The 19,291-nt window shown below is 39.7% G+C and overlaps 1 protein-coding gene across 1 annotated transcript in view; it reads left to right on the plus strand.

Annotated features, from left to right (window-relative positions):
- The window catches only part of CFAP54 (cilia and flagella associated protein 54), a gene marked incomplete at its 3' end in the record, with an annotated part of 310,342 nt that overhangs the window by 200,118 nt on the left and 90,933 nt on the right, over window positions 1–19,291 (plus strand). Inside the window, exons 52-57 of the mRNA XM_082667031.1 lie at window positions 8,618–8,723; window positions 11,340–11,487; window positions 12,315–12,472; window positions 12,644–12,823; window positions 12,927–13,053; window positions 18,533–18,688. Of these exons, the coding sequence (XP_082523157.1) occupies window positions 8,618–8,723; window positions 11,340–11,487; window positions 12,315–12,472; window positions 12,644–12,823; window positions 12,927–13,053; window positions 18,533–18,688 (875 nt within the window). The remainder of the gene's footprint in view (window positions 1–8,617; window positions 8,724–11,339; window positions 11,488–12,314; window positions 12,473–12,643; window positions 12,824–12,926; window positions 13,054–18,532; window positions 18,689–19,291) is intronic.

Consider the following 19,291-nt stretch of genomic DNA (forward strand, 5'->3'; position numbering starts at 1 on the left):
ATATTGACAAAAATCCTACCCTCATGGAGTTTATATTCTAATAGATAATAAACAGGCTGACAATAAACTGTAAACCTAACAAGTAAGTAAATTATATAGTGTGGCCAAAAATAAGTGTTATGGAGAATATCAGGGGTAGAGGCAGGGGGAGGAGGAGGGGTTATCCTGTTAAAACTGTGCAGTTGTAATAAAGAGAATGACTCCATTTAGATGTTCGTTAACTGACTGCTTTGAAGCTCCGCCACCCCCGTCCCCTCTGCCCCACACCTGGGCAAGCAGAGAAGAAAGCCTAGTTGCCCCCTCCTTTGGTGCTGGTGGGACGTTTAAATCACACCGACCTGGCCCACACGTGGGAACCCTTACCCCAGCGCCACCCGTTAACTACTATAAAGCCCAGCCAGTCTCCTTTCTCTTTTCTCTCAAGACATTTTCAGCCTGTTTGGGAGGCTGCGCTGCTCTTCCTGGATAGTCTCACTATGGGAGGAATCAACCTTCTCACACTCCCTTGATGTGTATGGCATCAGTCTTGACATCTTGGGTGGTCAGGGTAGGCTTTATTGATGAGGTGACATGTGAACAAATAAACGTGGGGGCCCATGCAAATACCTGTAGATGGAGTGTTGCAGGCCATGGGAACGTGCCTGATACATGTTCGAGGGACAGCACGGGGTCTCTTGTGGCTAGAATGGAGCGAGCGAGAGTTTTAAGAGAGATGTTCAAAGAGCTCATCCTTGATGGGGGAGGCAGATTATATAGGACCTTCTGGCCAGGGTGAAGACTTCTGCTTTTAGTCTGAGGGAAGTAAGGAGTCATTGTATTGTTTCAAGCAGAGGAATGACATCATCTGATTTTCACTTCAAAGGGATAACCCTGGTTTTTAGGTTGAGAATTGACTGTAAGAGGGAAAGGGTTTGAAAGCAGGGAGATCAGCTGGGGAAGCTGCTATAAGAAGAAGAAATATGTTAGTGGCTCTGATCAGGGCCGTAGCACTAGAGGTAGTGATAAGTCGGATTCTGGGTATATTTTGAAAGTAGAGCCATTAGAATTTGCTGACGGGTTGGCTGTAGAGTGGTGAGAAAAAGAGAGGAGTTACAAAAGAAGTTGTCCCTAACCACAGTGGGGAAGACTGTGGCGGTACAGCTTATATAGGGGAAAGATCTGAAGTTAGATTTTGGACTCGTTTAGACTATGTCCCTTGGAGGTGCAATTGAAAATGTCAGATATTCTTGGAGTCTTTAGAATATAGATAGTATTTCAAGCCTTTAAATGAATGAGATTCCTTAGGGAATGTGAGTAGATGAAAGAAAGAGAAGGACCAAGGACTGAGGGTTGGGTTTGGTTGGAGACTGGGGAGAAAATGAGCAACCAGCAGAGGAGACTGAGAAGAAATGACCAGTAAATATATGAAGACCAGGAGATTATGAAATCCTGAAAGCCAAGTGAAGAAAGTGTATCAGGGAGAATGGAGTGATCGACTCTGCCAAAAGCTCCAGATAGACTGAGATGAGAATAGAGAATTGACCATTGCATGATTTAGCAACATGGAGGTCACTGGTGACCTCGGCAGGAGCAATTTAAAAGGCAGTGGGGGAAAGAGCATATTTAGAGTGGTTTTATGAGAAAATGGGAGGAGAGAAATTGGAACCTGCAAGTAAAGATGATTCTTTTGAGGAGTTTTACAGTAAAGGGGAGTAGAGGAATAGGATGTCAACAGCTGGTAGAAGTAGGGTCAAGACAAATTTTCTTGAGATGGGAGCAGCGATGATGTATTATATGCTAATGAAAGTGACCCAGCAGAGAGGGCAAATTTGATGCTCTGATATAATTGGTACACAGTAGGGTAGGATCCCAGTCCAGTCTTCTTTGTTTCTCTAATACAGAATGAAACTGTCCCCTAGCTTGGGATTCCACAGTGGTCTCTGGGGACCAGCAAGGAAACTGCTGCCTGCCCTGGATGGAAAAAGAGTAACCCAAGAGGAATCAGTTTCTTCAGATCAATGCTATTGGCAGTTGCGGGGTCCAAACTGGCACTGACAATGAAATGCAGAAACCCTGAGAAATTAACTTTGAAACTGATCCTGACATCACAGAGCTGGAGCAGAGGCAAAACCAAAACTGTCTCATAGAGATTACCTAGGAAATGCAGGACTCTCATGGAAAATAACTGCCGGTAAAGGTAGCACAGAGTCAAATATCATAAACCAAATGAAGAAAGAGCCACAAAAGAGAGTTAGCAGGCACAACAAATGGCAGCTTCCCAGCCCAAGAAATAAACTGTTCAAAGATGTGAAGGATGGAAGAGAATGAGACGAGATAAAAAAGGAACAGATGAATTTAGAAAAAAAAAAACTAAATAGAAATTTTAGAAATGAAAAATATAATTACTGAATGAAAAGGAGAAATGATCAAATTAGATGGAAACAAATTTTTTTTTCCCTCCTTAACTTTCTCATTATACTAAAATTCCATGTTTTAAGTTCTATGCATTAGATTCAGAATTTGGAAAGAGTTAATTTTTTAGATGGCCCTTCTCTTTAAACAGGAGAAGCCCTCCTGTAGCCTTTGCAAAGGGGAAATCAATTCAGCAGAAATCCCCCTTTGCTTTTGCTTAGATTGGAAACAGACAATTGTCTCATCAGTGGGAGCCTTGACTGAAGGCTATTCCATGATTAACCACATCTAAATTTGATTTTATGCTAGAGACAGTATAGGTTTTGGGGAATTTAAAATTTCTGTGGTTTGTAAGCAGCGATGAAGGTTCATAATGTCTGTTAGGAGCAGTGATTCTCCAAGTGTGGTCTTCAGACCTGTGGGCGTTCCTGAAACTCAGGGAGGTCTGTAAGGTCAGAACTATTTTTATAGTAGTTTATAACATAGTAAACTATGTTTATAATAGTTTATAAAACTACGAGGTTGCTTGCCTTTTTCACTGTGTTGTTATTTGCACTGATGCTGAAAAAGCAACAGTGGTAAAACTTCCGGTAGCTCACCACGAATCAAAGCAGTGACACCAAACCAAACTAGTAGCCATTCTGTTCTTCACTGCTGCACGCTTGCAATTAAAAAAAAAAAAAGCCAGATTTACGTAAGAATGCCTTTGATGAAGCAGTAGAATCTGTTATATTTATAAATACCTATTCTTGAATGTAGTTTTAATATTCTGTGGGAATATATTAAGTGGGAAATATACCTCAAGCACTTCTGCTGCATATCACAGTCTGATGGTTATCTTGAGGAACAGCACACATGTGGATGAACCAAGAGCTGAACAAGCTGTTTTTTTCATGGAACAACATTTTTATTTGAAAAAACAACTGACAAACCATGATTATGCAGACTTGGGTATTTGACAGGTATTCTGCTGAAAATGAGCAAAACGAACATGCCACTTCTAGGAAAACAACTAATAGTTTTTGTTGTCAATGATAAAATCTAAACTTTCATAGAAAAATTGGATTTTTGGAAAATTTGTATTTGCCGTCATGAGCTTGACAGTTTTCTAATGCTTAAATTTTTTTGATGAGACTGGTGGTGATATTAACGAGCATCGTTTTTTAAAAACTGTGTAATGAAATGCTTCAACGTTAAGGGAATCTATTTAACTCAGGGAGCTAATGTTTTCCAAATGGCCAGTGCATGATGTTCCAAAATCCTGGTAAACAAGATAGACTGATAGATTTTCATGTAACAGAGTAGGAAAAGTTCATCAGTGTATGGTAGTAGATTCCACATAGCAACAAACTTTTAAGAAACTGTCATTTGTCACATATTGGTATAGTATCAAGGAAGAATATTCACAATTATTTGAAGAGACTCTTAAAATACTCCTCCCACGTTCAATAACTATCTGTGTGAGACCTAGTCTTCTTCATACGCTTCATCCAAAACATTATGTCACAACAGACTGAATATAGAAGCAGATATGAAAGTCTTCTATTAAGCAGATTTTCTCTTTTTAAGCCAGATGTTAAAGAGATTTGCAAAAATGCAAAAACAATGGAATTCTTCTCACTATTTTTTGGTTTTTGAAAATATATTTTCCATAAAAATACATTATTTATATTAAATATAATGGGTTTATGATTTTTATTTTTAAATGAATTAATAAATGTTAAGTTAAACATTTCTCCGTTTAATTTCCAATATGGTAAATATTGATAGAGCTCTTTGGGGTTTCTTAATAATCTTTAATGATGTAAATGGGTGCTGAGAGTAAAAACACTTGAGACCCACTCGTTTAGAGTATTGTCACATTTGTAGCTATCTTTAAGAATACAATGGTAAAAAAAAAAGAATACAATGGTAGTTGATTGATGGTTAAAATAGGCTTAGTATAATAATACACTGTTTTCCCCACTGAAGTTTGAAGACAGAAGGAATTTTTACTATACTGTTTCCTATAGAAATAAATGATTTGAATATATAATATATAAATGTATATTTAGAAAATGTTTATGTATCTAACTATATATTCTATATATAATTATATGTATTGAATATATACGTGTGTGTATATATATATATGACTGTATGGCTACATGATTTCCTATGGAGGCACATAGAACTCCTTTCTCCAAACTGTGTCCCAGAGAGCAGTAGCAGCCCTAGAAAATATTTCTTGTCACTTAGCTTCATTCTTTCCCTAGCTCTCTACGTGTCTTATACCCTTTTAGTGTGGAGGATATGAGTGATTTTTTTTTTTTAGGGAGAAAGAAGGAAATGAGAAACTACACATTACAAAATGGCACAGAAAGGAGTGTTGTAATAGAACTTTAATTTGAAGACCAGATAGATGTATGCAAATAATGTGCAAGTATACCAGAATTGCCCCGATTTTAAATCCATGGGCTTGGCCCTTAGGAAAAACCTGCAGAAACTTTGATGTTGCTGGCTTTTTGCAGCAGAGCTGTCACTTGGGGAAGCCTACTGTCAGGATGAATGAGTTTTAGTAGGTGAACTTTACCCTCCATGAGCTTCCGTCTGGGCGCTGCTGAGAGTGTTGGACAGTCCCTTTCCCAGATGCTGGTTAGCTTGACATTTCATGATACTTCTAATAAAATTATGTGTCAAGGAGATTGAAAGGCACATTCCCTAGGGTGACAGGTAGAGTAAGCCGCATAGATTTTATGAGAACAAACTGACCATTTTTGTCATGAATGTTAATAAGAAATAAATGGGATCAGAGTTATTCAAACTGTATTTCTGCTTCTTTCAGGGCTGCCTCTCTATTTCAGAATCCTGTCTTTTTTTTTTTTTGAAGTGTTCCTTCCAATTCTCCTTTCTATTTAATTTATTGTCTAAATGGAATAACGTTTGCGCCTTTTTATTTTGTGTAAGAGTGAAACATCCTCCTGCTGGGATTTTGACTGTTTGTAGTGGGTAATCCTCCTTACACTTCCTGTCTTCCTAGTGCAGAGGAGGAAGTAGAAGTTTTCCATTGTGCAACTAAGCAGTACCAGCTGGATTAGGATATACAGTATGTTTATATTTTAGTCATTAAGTTTTGGGGTTAGCAAGATTCCAAACCTCATACCTCATTTCCCTTGAAATCAGAATTTGGGCTTCAGGTCAGAAGAGTGGGATGGGCATCATTTTCTCCTTTCAGGGCCCTCTAGTTGTCATCCTGTGCTAACCTCTGAAGCTACTCAGTAAACAAGGTGCGTTAGAAACATGTATGTATCCTTCAGGGAGGAAAGGTGTGGGGGAAAAGAGATTCCGTACCTGGACACACACCCCATCAGCATTGTGTTCTTTGTTGCTGTTTTCTTGCTTCCTTGTTTAGTTTTATTTAAGAAAAAAAAAAAAAACTAGTAAGTTTAGATAATCACAAACCATACTTTAGAAAATATTCTACAAGTATCTAAACCATTTTAAGGACTCAGTAAAATCTTCGGAGATTGAAATTCAATAATGGCTGAAAGGTTTTGATGCTGGTTAACAACTTAGAAAAAAAATCAATTTAGTCCCTGCATATTCCCTGTCCAACTTTATATACTAATAATGGTAACGGCTACGATGCATTGAGAGCCGTCTATTTGCCAAGCACTCCTCTTTGTTAAGAATACCCTGCTCTCAATAGAATGTCAACTCAGTGAGGCCAGGGACTGTATCCATAGCTCCTAGATTTGTTCCTGGCCAATAGCAGGTGCTCAATACATATTTTTGAGCAAGTGAAAGACTAAATACCTTATTTAATATCCTCATAATAATCCCGTTTCATGAAGTCTGCTAAGTAGAATGCAAGGCAAAAGGCATTAAACTGGACAAAGAACGCCTTTTATATTGTAAAAGGTGCAGCCGACAGTAACCATATGGTAACACAAATGTGGCAACGAGTAACACTGTGCCAGTATAAACAAAGCCAAAGCTTGTTAGAACTGTGAAAAGAAAGAGGCCACATTGTAGCTTAATGATTAAGGGTGCTGCAGGCTCAGGGGCCAGTGGCCTGGGCTCTGATCCTACCTCCTCTTGCTAGCTGAGTCACCTTAGGCAAGTCACATAACATTTGTGGGCCTCAGTTAACTTAACTATAAAATAGGGATGATAATAGTACATATCTTGTAGGTTTGTGGTACGGATTAAGTGAATTAATTCACAATAAGCATTTAACACAGCACCTGAGAGGTGGTGAGTACAGTAAATACCAGTTATCATTTTTTTTAAAAAAGTTGAGGGGAAAAAAGAGAGAGAAAATATCTTTCAATACAATGTGTAGATACATACAAAAAAGGCTTTAAAAATGTAATTAAGAGTTGAGCATATGTACATACTCTAGGAGCCTACACACAGAGACTAACTACCTTCTTGCAAGCATCCCTGGACCTAGGTGAGGCTAGTCATCTTCTTGGCTAGAAACCTCACTAACTGACCCAAAGGAGGTGGTGTATTGACCATAATCCAGGGATGCAGGAGGCTTCTGGAACAGTACAGCGGAAGTGTCGTGATCTGATTCACATCCTGAAGAGAGATCACTGTGGTCTCTTCATAGAGACCAGGACTCCAGGGGCTGGCCAGCAAGCTCCTATGGGTGTCTGGAGATGTTGGTGGCTTGGATGGAGGCGTTAGCAGTGGACGAGGTGCGGACGTGACGAGCTGCTGGCTAGTATCCAGATCTTGAAGTTGAAGCTGACAGAACTTGTTGATGGGTTGAACACAGAGTGTGAGGCAAAGAGGAGGCGGTGATGATACTGGGCCCTCTATCTGGGATAGAGAACAGGGGAGAGGAGTAGGTTTGGTGGAGGAGGGGGAAGCAAGAGGCTCTGCTTTTAACCTATCCTAGTTTCCTGCCACAACATAGTACCCAAGACTGGGTGGCTTAAAACGACAGAACGTTATCGTCTCACGGTTCTGGAGGCTGAAAGTCCAAAATCAAGGTGTCGGCAGGACCCTGCTCTTTTTGACAGCTCTGGGGGGCGCCCTTCCTTGCCTCTTTTAGCTCCTGATGTTTGCCAGCCATCTTTGATGGTCCTCGGCATGTGGATGCATCACTCCAGTCACAGGCTGTCTGCTCTCTGCGTGTCTTCACATCATATTCCCTCTGTGCATGTCTGTCTCTCTGTCCAAATTTCCCCCTTTTATAGGGACACCAGTTATATTGGATTATGGTCCACCCTAAATGACCTTATTTTAGCTTGTTTACCTCTGTAAAGACTCTATTTCCAAATAAGGATGCATGATGAGCACTGAGGGTTAGGACCTCTACACAGTTTAACCCATAACACCTCTTAAATGTGATTGTTATTCACTATTCAAGTGGAGATATCTAGTGGGGCATTAGATAAATGGATACATTGCCCGTTTGGCTTTCACTCAGTCTTTCTGTGTTATGAAGTAGCACTGCAATAAGCATCGTCAGGTACACAGATTATTCTGTATTTTGAATTTTGTTTTGGAATAGATTTTCAAATGAAGGAGCCTGTTAACATATATTATTAAAATATTTTGAAAAAGTGTGACATCAATTATACATTTATCATTCTACAGGGAAGGAGGATGTGATGGTTTAAAGTAAGAAAAATTTACATACTGAACAACAGGAAGTGAGGAGAATTACTATCTCCTGGCTTCTATTTTCTGCATTAAGTACCTTTCCCTCCTGGCACTGCTAGATACTGATTGAGCAGTAATTTTTCTTAAGAGTTTCCAAGTGCACAGCATTAAGCAGAACAGTTTTATAATGTCAGAAAACTGGAGAACCACATCCTGATGTATGTAAAATACATGTGTGCTCATTTTATTAATGATATTGTCAGTAAATTTTGCTTTAGATCTTGGAAACATTCATTCATTCATTTATTCTTTCATTCACTCATTTTCATTTAAAAATATTTTTTAGCTCCTATTATGTCCAAGCTACTAGATGCTGGGTGTCAGCAGGGGATAAGATAAATTAGCTGAGACAAATACAGAGCAGTTTTACAGGCAATTAAATAATGCTGTAAGTATCACCTTATGGTAAAGGCCAGGGTGCTATTAGAGCACGTAGAAGGGGCACCTAACAGTTTTGGGGATGGGTGGGAGTATGGGGAGGTTTTTTTGGAGGAAGAGACTTAGGAAATAACATACAAATGCCACGAGTGTCATACTAATAACATTTAAAACATATTCTCTATTTTAGTGCTGCGATAGTATTTTCCACACTTAAACTTCTCCAGGATTCAAAACTTTTTAAAAAGAAGGTAGTAGAAGATGACACAGAGAATTCCATCTCTCCAGGAGATTATGTACGTATGAATTTAATGTTTATCCTGATAACACTTTTTACGGAATAATTATTGGCATGCTAGGAAATTGTATAACTATTTGAATGAAACAAAGGGGTAAAGAAGAAAAAAACATTGAATTTAGAGTAAAAAGATCTGTGTTTAAGCCCCGTTGATGCTATTTATTAGCTGGTATACCTTGGGCAAATTCCTTAAAATTTTTTTAAATTATGTAATCTCATTTGGGAATTGATGGGACTGGATGTAATAGTGACTGAAGTCCCACCAGATGTATCATTCTTGTATTCTAGATCTGATGTCACTAGTAAATTAAGTTGTTTCGCATGACTTGCTCTTCATTTCACTTTTGTTTAAGTTTTTTTTTTTTTTTTTTTTTTTTTTTTTTGCATTACGCGGGCCTCTCACTGTTGTGGCCTCTCCCGTTGCGGAGCACAGGCTCCGGACGCGCAGGCTCAGGGGCCATGGCTCACGGGCCCAGCCGCTCTATGGCATGTGGGATCCTCCCAAACCGGGGCACGAACCCGTGTCCCCTGCATCGGCAGGCGGACTCTCAACCATTGCGCCACCAGGGAAGCCCCATTTCACTTTTGATTTTAGTTCTTCTTTAGCATTACCAGTGTGACACCTACGCTATTCCCTACCTTGTGCTATTTCCTATCTGTGCTATTTCCTACCGGTGCTATTTCCCACCTGTGCTATTTCCTACCTTGTGCTAATAGTACCTTGTGCTATTTCCTTCTCATAGTTAAATTCTTCTGCGTTTAAGCCCTCAAGTCTATTTGACAACTGGTGTCACATGTTCTTTGAAATTTCACTGGATTTTGATTAGACCAAGTAATTTAATAACAACAGGGTTGTTTAGGATTAAAATATAAAGATTCAGCACATAGAATCCTTGCTCATTTTAAAATAAATAAAGCTTAAGCTTTACTAATAAAATTGCTACTATCTAATGTCACTACAAAAAAGCAAAGCTGGGGCTTCCCTGGTGGCACAGTGGTTGAGGGTCTGCCTGCCTATGCAGGGAACGTGGGTTCGTGCTCCGGTCCGGGAAGATCTCACATGCCGCAGAGCGGTTGGGCCCGTGAGCCATGGCCCCTGGACTTGCGCGTCCGGAGCCTGTGCTCCGCGGCGGGAGAGGCCACAGCAGTGAGAGGCCCGCGTACCGCAGGAAAAAAAAAAAAAAAAGCAAAACTAATTGACTCATTTCTTACCACAGTAAAAGCAGTATAAAGGCTAAAAAGGATTCTGATTCTGAAAATTTACTTAGAGCAATGCTTGTTACTTGGTGGGGGGGTATTTTGCTTCCCAGGGGACATTTGCAGTGCCTGGAGACATTTTGGTTGTTATAACTAGAGGGAGTGCTAGTGGCATCTACTGAGTAGAGGCCAGGGATGTTGCTAAACATCCTGTAACACACAGGACATTTCCCTCACAACAATAATCTGGCCCAGAATGTCAGTCATGCTGAGGTCGAGAAACCCTGATTTAGATTAAGCATGACTTGGCTTTTCAATAATAAAAGCAATGTAGGCAGAGATTAAGGTATGTTGATGTGTATTTCTTCTGCATTTCTAATCCAAACACTAGACTCCTCGAGTACGTGGTGTACCCATTCTAATCACCAGCCTGTCTCGGGGTCTCTGTTCACTTCTTACTCCGGTTCAGAAACAGCTCCCCCTCCCCCTCTGCTCCTCACCTGTCTGTCATGTTCCAGCCCCTGTCAAGTCAGGTTACAGCTCCTTGATAGCAGGTATTGCTGACTGGTTAGAGATGATGAGTTGTCAGAGATGTGTAGCAGGAAATTCCTAGAACAAATGGGCGTTGTTCTAGATGAAGTGTCTAAGATTGATTGCTCCCTGGAAAAGTTCCTTTGTCACCTCCCTCCCAGTAGCTCTGAACATTGGCCACTCCCTTTATAAAGTGTAATAATGAGGATAGTAAATCATAAAATAATATATGTTTGGGATGTGAGCAGCACACAGCAGTGTAATGTAGTAGATTAAGACTGTGGGCTCTAAATTCAGAAAGATGCAAGCTTGAATCCCAGCGTCCGCCAAAATATGATGACATTTAAACAAATAGTTAGCCTTCCTAGGCTTCGCTTCTCTCATCTGAAAAATAGAGATAATAATAGCCCCTCTTGGGCTTGTCAGGAGGATTAAGTGAACTAATGTGTATAAAGCATGTATCACAGTGCCTGGCCCGTAATAAGCACTCAGTAAACATTAGCCAGTATTACTGATTATTTTTCAGCCTTTAAAATGATGGTCACAAAATTTTTGAAGGTATGGAAACTGCTGATAATAATACAATTTGCAATGAAAAATTCAGACTGCAAAGCTAGTTTTCAACAGTGAGTATACAGAGAGAAAGAAATGCTGCAAAGCACTCATATGAGGATCAGTGTTAATAGAGGAGCATGGGATTATGGGTGATTTTTGTTTCTTGTGTATTTTTTATGTTTTATAGAATGTTCAAGAATAATTTCTAAAATTAAAATTTAATACTGTTAAATGATATCGATGCTTCCCTTAACTTATGTTACATTTAGCATTAGGCTAGAACTTGGACATTTTAAAATGGAAAGATAACCATCATTTTAATATTGTTTAGGCCACTGAAAGTACAGATGATAATGAGTTTTTAGATCCCATTTCCCTAAATTCTCGAGAATATTTCAACATTCATCTGTGGTTGAGGTGCCGCTTAGCATTGGTGACTGCGTTTGTTGCCCAGATTCGTGGCATTGGAATCGTGAAAGGTACAAATATCCTATTTCCATCTCCTTAGTCAAAGTTTTCTTAAAATTTAATTTTATTTAGGTAACAGAGGTTTTCTTGGGATGTATTTTATTATACCATTAACATTTTATAACTTCTTAGCTTTATCTGTTTCCAGAATAAAAAATTCAAGTTATTAAATGAGAATAATCATTTTCAGCAGTCCCTTGTATCACTGCAAATGGCATATATATTACTGTATGCAAAGCAGGCAAGGAGATTTCAGAATGCTAATGCACACGCCTTCCTGTCGTCTAGGAAGGCAGCGTAGTTCAGGGGTCCAGAGTGCAGATTCTGGAGCCACCCCCTCCTTGAGTTCAAATACTCTATCCACCACTTCCTTGCTGTGTAATCTTGGCCAAATCTCTTAACCCCCTAGGCCTTAGTTTCCTCCTCTGGAAGATGGAAATGTGGTACCTACTTCATAGGATTATTTCCAGAATTAAATGGGTTAAATTTCTAAAGTTCTTAGATTATAGCCTGGCACATAAATATGAGTTCTTGCAGTGATTAATAGTTATCTATATGTAAACCTATCTGTTCACCCATCTCTACCCATCTCCCAAATTAAATTATTTCATGGAATATCATCATTACTTTTGCAGCGTTTGAATACCCTAAAGTACTTCTCATAAATTACAGCACATTTATTTTCAATGTTTCGTGCAGTCTTATTTGTTTTCCGTCTCTACATCTTCCTCTTCTTCTGTATTATACAATATTCCTGTGATAAACACCGAGAATATCCTGCACATATAATTTCTTACTTTCTCAGTGCATTTTAAGTACCTGCATTTGTTTATTTTAGAAAACGATATAACAGATTGTGTGAGCCTCATCAATGAAGTGTGTGTGGAAGCAAAAAGTGCAGGCGACAGGGAGCTACAGGCTGAATTCTTGATGCAAGCTGTAATCATTGGCCTACAAGAAAAGCACTTAAAAGCAGACATCATAAAAAACCTTCAGGTAGGAAGGAAGCCTAATTCACATTGATATTTACCAGAGGATTCCGGTTAGAATAAAAGGAGAGAATTTAAATTTCCATTAGGTACTGAATGCGTAACAGTCAATACATCTGGCCCCTGTTTCAGTGAATTGTGAATGGTACTATCAAACGGAATAATTTTATTTTAATAGGATATAATACAGTTGCTTGAAGGACGTGAGTTTATTTCTCCTCGATCTCATTTAACACTGGTGAGAAGCATGCTTTTACTGGCTGACTTAACAAAAGCCGAGAAATTCGAGGAAACTCCCTCTTCGAAAACAGAAAAATTATATTTGTTGACTCAGTCTCACAACATTCTTATTGAACAGGTGAGAGTGCTTTTGTGTCCACAAGACTTAGAAACTTACTTTTCTGTCTTTTCTTACAGCATACCACATTAGCTAATTACTCATTACAGTGCTTCTTTTACAGATGCGAACTTTTGGAGAAACAATTGAATTTCCTATATCAAACACTGACTATGCAAGTCCATTACTGCCTTTGAAAAATATCTATCTTCCTCATGTCATGTTATTGGCCAAAACAAAAATGAGAATTGGTAAGAACACTTAAACATATATTACATTCAAGTCACTGATGAAAAAGTTTAAGTCATTTTCAGCGAGGCTATCATGTGAGTGCTTTTATCTGGGGCAGTATTTATGAATAGCCAGGTTCCATTTATTTAACAAATAGCTTTTGATCACTTACCATGTGCCAGCCTCCCTGTGAGGTCCTGGGAAGCTATTGGAGATTAAAACAGATGTGGTGGGCTTCCCTGGTGGCGCAGTGGTTGAGAGTCCGCCTGCCGATGCAGGGGGCACGGGTTCGTGCCCTGATCCGGGAAGATCCCACATGCCGCGGAGCGGCTGGGACCGTGAGCCATGGCCACTGAGCCTGCGCGTCTGGAGCCTGTGCTCCGCAACAGGAGGGGCCACAACAGTGAGAGGCCCGCGTACCGCAAAAACAAAAAAAAAAAAAAAAAAAGAACAGCAAAGGGAGAGATGCCTGTTTAAGTAGAATGGGGAAGGCCTCTCTGGGGAAGTAGTATTTAACCCTGGACTGTATATATGAAGCATATGCTTAGTGAAGTCATGCACAGTAGAGGCAGAGAGAGCAGTGAGTTGTAGGCTCTGAGGTCAGGACAAGCTTGACATGTTCCAGAACTGCCAGGAGACCAGTATAGACAGAGCAGAGTGGGCTAGGGACAGCCTAATGGGAGAGGGTGAGCAGGGGACAGTTTATGTTTCCAAAGATTACCCTGGCTGCTGGCTGAAGAACAGAGTGGAGGATAGACGGGAGCCAGCCAAGAGGGGATCTGATTGGAGCAGGTAGACCAGTAAGCCAGAGGCTTACAGCTCCTTGGAAACCAAGGAGGAGGAGCCAGCCAGTGTTGCTGCCCTTCTCAGGAGCTCACAGACATTGCTTCAAGCTCTCTCTAGGACACTGTCTCTCATCTTTGACCCAAAGCTGCCTACCTCTAGCTCCAAGACTCTTGTCTATCACAGAGGACAGAAAATCTTGTAACAGCTCTCTCTCTGTTCTAACCTATATTCATCATGCCTTTTTAGAAAAAATGTATTTCTGATGCTTTGACATCAGGAGTCTTGCTGACCAGGGAGGGACTTCCCCTCCCAGAGTTAGCCAATTCCTAGAGGTTAGCAAACCACACTCCTGTGAGGATGTCTTTCATATGCAAACTCGCCATTCCAGAGCTTACACCCTGAGCTTTTATTGAGCTCTTTTATTGTTCTTTGCTGGGCTCTTACCCTCAGGGCCACTATTTTTCTGCCCCAGTCACCCCAGGGACAGGTATAGACTACTAGCAGAGCCCACTGAAATTATACAAACTAGCCAATCCTAAACCTTAGTCTGCTTACCCTACCCACCCACTCCTTCCCACAAAAAACACAGTAAAGGCTCATGCCCACGTTTTCTCCATTCTCCTTCTACCTCCTGACTGACCCTGGTGCTTCCCTGTGTGGCCCTGTGTGGCATGGTGTGCCCTCCCTCCTCTTCAGAACTGTGAGCAAAAATACTATCTTTTCGATGACGGTCATCTCCTGACCTGTTGACCTTGTCATACTTGAATAATAACAAAACCCACATTTTGAAACATTACCCCTCACCTCCTGGGACCCATTTGCCTCCTGTACCAGCAGCTGCTCAGCTCAGGAGAGGCAGGTGTTTGGACTAGAGTGGGGAAGGGAGGGCAACAGAAGTGTGCTCAAACCATCACCTGCCCACAATTTTTTCCCTTGTTCCCCTTCTGCTCCTCCCCCTCATGACTAGTATTGATCATTATTATGATATGATTTTCATCATCATCATCATCACCATCATCAGATACGAACTTTATTACTATAGGTAAAGCAGTTCACCCCTATATTGTTGAGTTTCCTCATTATGAAATTAGGCTGGCATAGCTGACCTCTGGAATTCCTTCCAGCTCGCTGATCCCATGAGAGCTATTTTTCAGTATCTTTGGTCCACAATTTGTTATATTACCAGTATATTTGATTTCTACAAGAACTTAAAGTACAGATTGTGTTAACTTGTACAGATTGTGTTAAACGTATCCTCTGCTTTCCTGCCTTACTAATCTTGAAGATGTGTCACCACTCAGTGGCAATACTGTTGCTGTGTTTTAGACTCACTTGAAGTAGAACAGCTTGCTTTCTGTTATATTATATTAAATACCAACTTAAAGAATAAAAACCGAAAGCAACTTTTCTGTCAAAACAACGTCAGTTTCACAACTTCTTTTTCACAGAGTTGATGTTTATTGCAAAAAGGAGAACTTCAATATTATGAAGCATAAAATCATCTGATTTGATGCTTTCTTGACAGTCTTCCTTTAGAGTGATAGTATAGATTTCATTGCAAAAATAGAGCCACTTAAAAAAATTCTCTTTCTTCGTGAAAGCCTCTTACAGAAAAAGACATTTCGAGATTATTTTTAAAAACCAAACAGAAAATAAGCATCATGGTTATTTAAGATTATTTTTTCCATTAATGACTGAACATAGAGCTTCCTTATTAGCTGAAAAAGTAGATTACTGATTGTATAATAGGAGTGAAGAAAGGTTCAAGAATAGTGCTGGGGAGTGGGACTATAACAGGGAGTCATCATCTTTGCCTTCGAAGAGCCTATTATCTAGTTAGGAGAGAGAGAAAAGTCAATAATTTCTGTAACAATTCTTTTTCTAATTTTAACAAAAATCTAGAAGATCATTCAAGTACTATTATTATACATTAGTACTATATTATATAGCACTGTCTTGCATGTAGTCCATATATAGTACATATTGTACATGTATATAAGTGCCTCAATGACATGAAAAGACTTGATATTTTTGTCTTGTATTAATAAACAGCTGTAGTATAATTTGAAACAGTAAGCAAGACATATAAGAATGGGAGATGGGCTTCCCTGGTGGCGCAGTGGTTAAGAATCCGCCTGCCAATGCAGGGGACACGGGTTCGAGCCCTGGTCTAGGAAGATCCCACATGCCGCGGAACAACTAAGCTGGTGTGCCACAACTACTGAGCCTGCGCTCTAGAGCCCGCGAGCCACAAGTACTGAGGCCTGAATGTCTAGAGCCCGTGCTCCGCAACAAGAGAAGCCACCGTGATGAGAAGCCCGTACACCACAACGAAGGGTAGCCCCTGCTCGCCGCAACTAGAGAAAGCCGGCGCACATCAACGAAAACCCAACACAGCCAAAAATAAATAAATTAATTAAATTAATTAATTTAAAAAATGAAACATGACCCCAGAAAAGAGAATTAAAAAAAAAAAAGAATGGGAGATGTATTGAGATGTGAGACTGTATGACACAAATGGTATTAGCATATCCTTCTGGGCTAAGATCTAATTGCAGTTGGTAATTGTTGGGGTTTAAGAGCATGGACTCTGCAGAAAGAATTCTGGTCCAGTTCCCTTGAGGAAATCATTTAACTTCTCTGCGTGTCAGTTTCCTTTCTAGTAAAATGTAAATAAGAAAGGTACCAGTCTCCCTGGGGTGAATTGAGTGGAATATGTAACATGTTTAGAAGGTCAGCTAGTTTGTTCTAAGAGCTTTGTAGGTGTCAGCTATTCTCACTGTTCCATGCCTGGCCTCCTTACTCTCCTAGGAAGCCCGGGGAAGCAAGGCTTCAATTTCTTCATCTCCATTTTCTCAGTAAAGTGCTACCATCCTGCCTTGTCCAGAGGAAGGTCTCTGTAACTTCTCCCTGGATAAAGGGCCGGGGATGGGGGAGAGAAAGATACTTTTTCTACTGTCTTCCCACTCATATAGCACATTCCTGAACTAAATATTTACAAAACATCCTAGGTTTCCTGAAAACTTGTTATAGGGCATGGCATCTTGGATTTAAAATTTTCAGGACTTGAAGGGACCTCAGGTATTTTCTAGTTCTGCTGCCTCAAGGCTCAGAGGCATGTGGGTACTTGTTCAAAGCCTCAGATGACACGGTAGCACGAATGACGGGCTTGTACCCAGCATTTCAGCTGCAACTCAGCAGCTGTATCCTTCTGCAGTCCTACACTGCCTTTCTGTTCATACTGCTCTGCTGTGTCTGTTAAACTATTCTATTAATGCAGTTTTCCCCCTAGTTGCCTTTTACTCTTTATCTCAACGTTTTTCTTCTTTATTAAACTTACCGAAAGATAAAGTGATCATCACCTGCCAGCCTTGACAGCTGTATTTTCTGGGTAGGCATCCCTGACCTTTCCCAGGTTTGGCCAGGGCTCCTGTAACCTGCTACCACGGTGTCCTGTGCTTTCACTGCCACACAGTCAAGCACACCGTGCTTTGATTGCCTGTCTGGCCGTTCTCATTCCCTGTTGGACACTAAGCTCCACGGTCTCTCTCTTAAGGGGTTACTGCAGTGTCATGGTTTAGGGTATGGGCCCTGGAGCTGGACTGCCTAGGTTCAGATCACAGCCCTGCTACTTACTAGTCACGTGACTTTGGGCAAGTTACTTAAACTTCACCGTGCCACTGCTTTTTCCTCTGTAACATGAGCATAATAATGGTATCTACTCAGAGTTGGGAGGACTGCATGAGATAATGCTTATTAAGTACTTGGGATGGTACCTGGCATGTAGGAAGTACTTAATGAAACTTAGCTCTTATTTTTCAATTTTCTCGTTTTTTATCCGGTGCCTAAGCACTCAGAAAATATTTGTCAAATAAATGTCTGTCTGTCTTTGAGGTGATTAGAAATTAAATCTAATGCCTCTTCAACAATGCAACAATCCTTCATTATGTTAAGTAGTGATGGGACCGCATAAGAAGTATAACATGTGGCCTTTGTCCATAATGGGTTTGCCAACTAGTTGGGATGACAAAATATGCAATGCGAGCAACCGCTATAGAGCTGAATAGAAATTACTGCCTATTAATATATGCAAATTTTATTGGTAACAACATAAAACTACATAAAACTTCCAGTTGTTTCCCTACTAACAACCTCATCTTAGGAACACAGAAGCTGTTATGTAGAGCATTATGAAACTTTAGAACCGAAAGAGGCTTGAGAGGCTTGAAATTTTAGAACTGAAAGAGGCTTCATTTTATTTTTATTTATCTTTAAAAAATTTTTATTGGAGTATAGTTGATTTACAATGTTGTGTTAGTTTCAGGTATACTATCCTTCATTTTAAAAATGAGAAAATGTTGAAATTTATCAAAGACAAAGTTTCAAAGGTCTATTGTTTATAGTTCATTGATACATTTGGGTATTGTGTTTCTTTAAAGCATTTCTTCAATGCTAAGAACTAAAGACCCCCAGAGTTCTTCTTTTTTTTTTTTTTGACCATGCCTCAGGGCTTGTGGGATCTCAGTTCCCTGACTGGGATTGAACCCTGGCCATTGCAGTGAAAGCCCAGAATCCTAACCACTAGGTCACCAGGGAACTCTCTCCCAGAGTTCTTCAATTGTACCTACTGTGAGAGAAGTCTGGTACCTGGGAGGTTTGTTATGAATACTGTATATCTATTGTTCCCTCTTCATACAACTATCTTTCTTTTAGGAGATACAGTGGCCAAGCAAGTATATTATACCAGTAAAAAGAAGGATCCCTCAAAGTGGTTACCTGTCCTTCATCTTTTTGAAATAGCTTTGAAGCTCGCCAAGACATCAGGAACAGAAGAACAAGAGGTGGAAGCTGAAATCTTTTTTCAGAAAGGTAAGATGTATTTAGGGTCAGAACTATGATAAAGTTTGAGGATTATTTTTTTCCCATGAACAAAAGGCTTCTTAAAACTCTGGTCACTGATTATACAAAATACTGATTTTACAAAGGGCTTGGTGATGACAAACACCTTGGTATCTCTGCCAAACTCAGTTTTGGATAAAGAGAACACTGCGTATTTTAAGTTTATATCTAGAAAGGAAAAAAGTACTCCATTTTCGTTTCTTTTATAATTACAATTGACCTTCCTTACACAAAGTTTCATGTTTGACTCAAAAATCTCAGCATCAGCCATTTAGCTATGAATAATGTTTCTTAAAGAATGCTTGGAAGATATTTTTTTATTTCATTACTTAGCTAAGCATTTTAGCTAATTTCTATAAAAGATACATACCCATTTAAATTAACTAGCTATAACAATCTATATAACTTATATACAACACACATTTGCATAATACATTCATATAATTTTATTTTAGCCATGAGAAAAATGATGATGACAATTGGTATCACTTATTGAGCATCTACTAGATACTAAGCACTGTAGTTGGTGTTTTACATCTCATATTGCCAGTTCTTACAACAGCACTACAAGGT

Source organism: Grampus griseus (genome assembly GCF_964374135.1).
Source record: "Grampus griseus genome assembly, chromosome: 11".
NCBI classification, from domain to species: domain Eukaryota; kingdom Metazoa; phylum Chordata; class Mammalia; order Artiodactyla; family Delphinidae; genus Grampus; species Grampus griseus.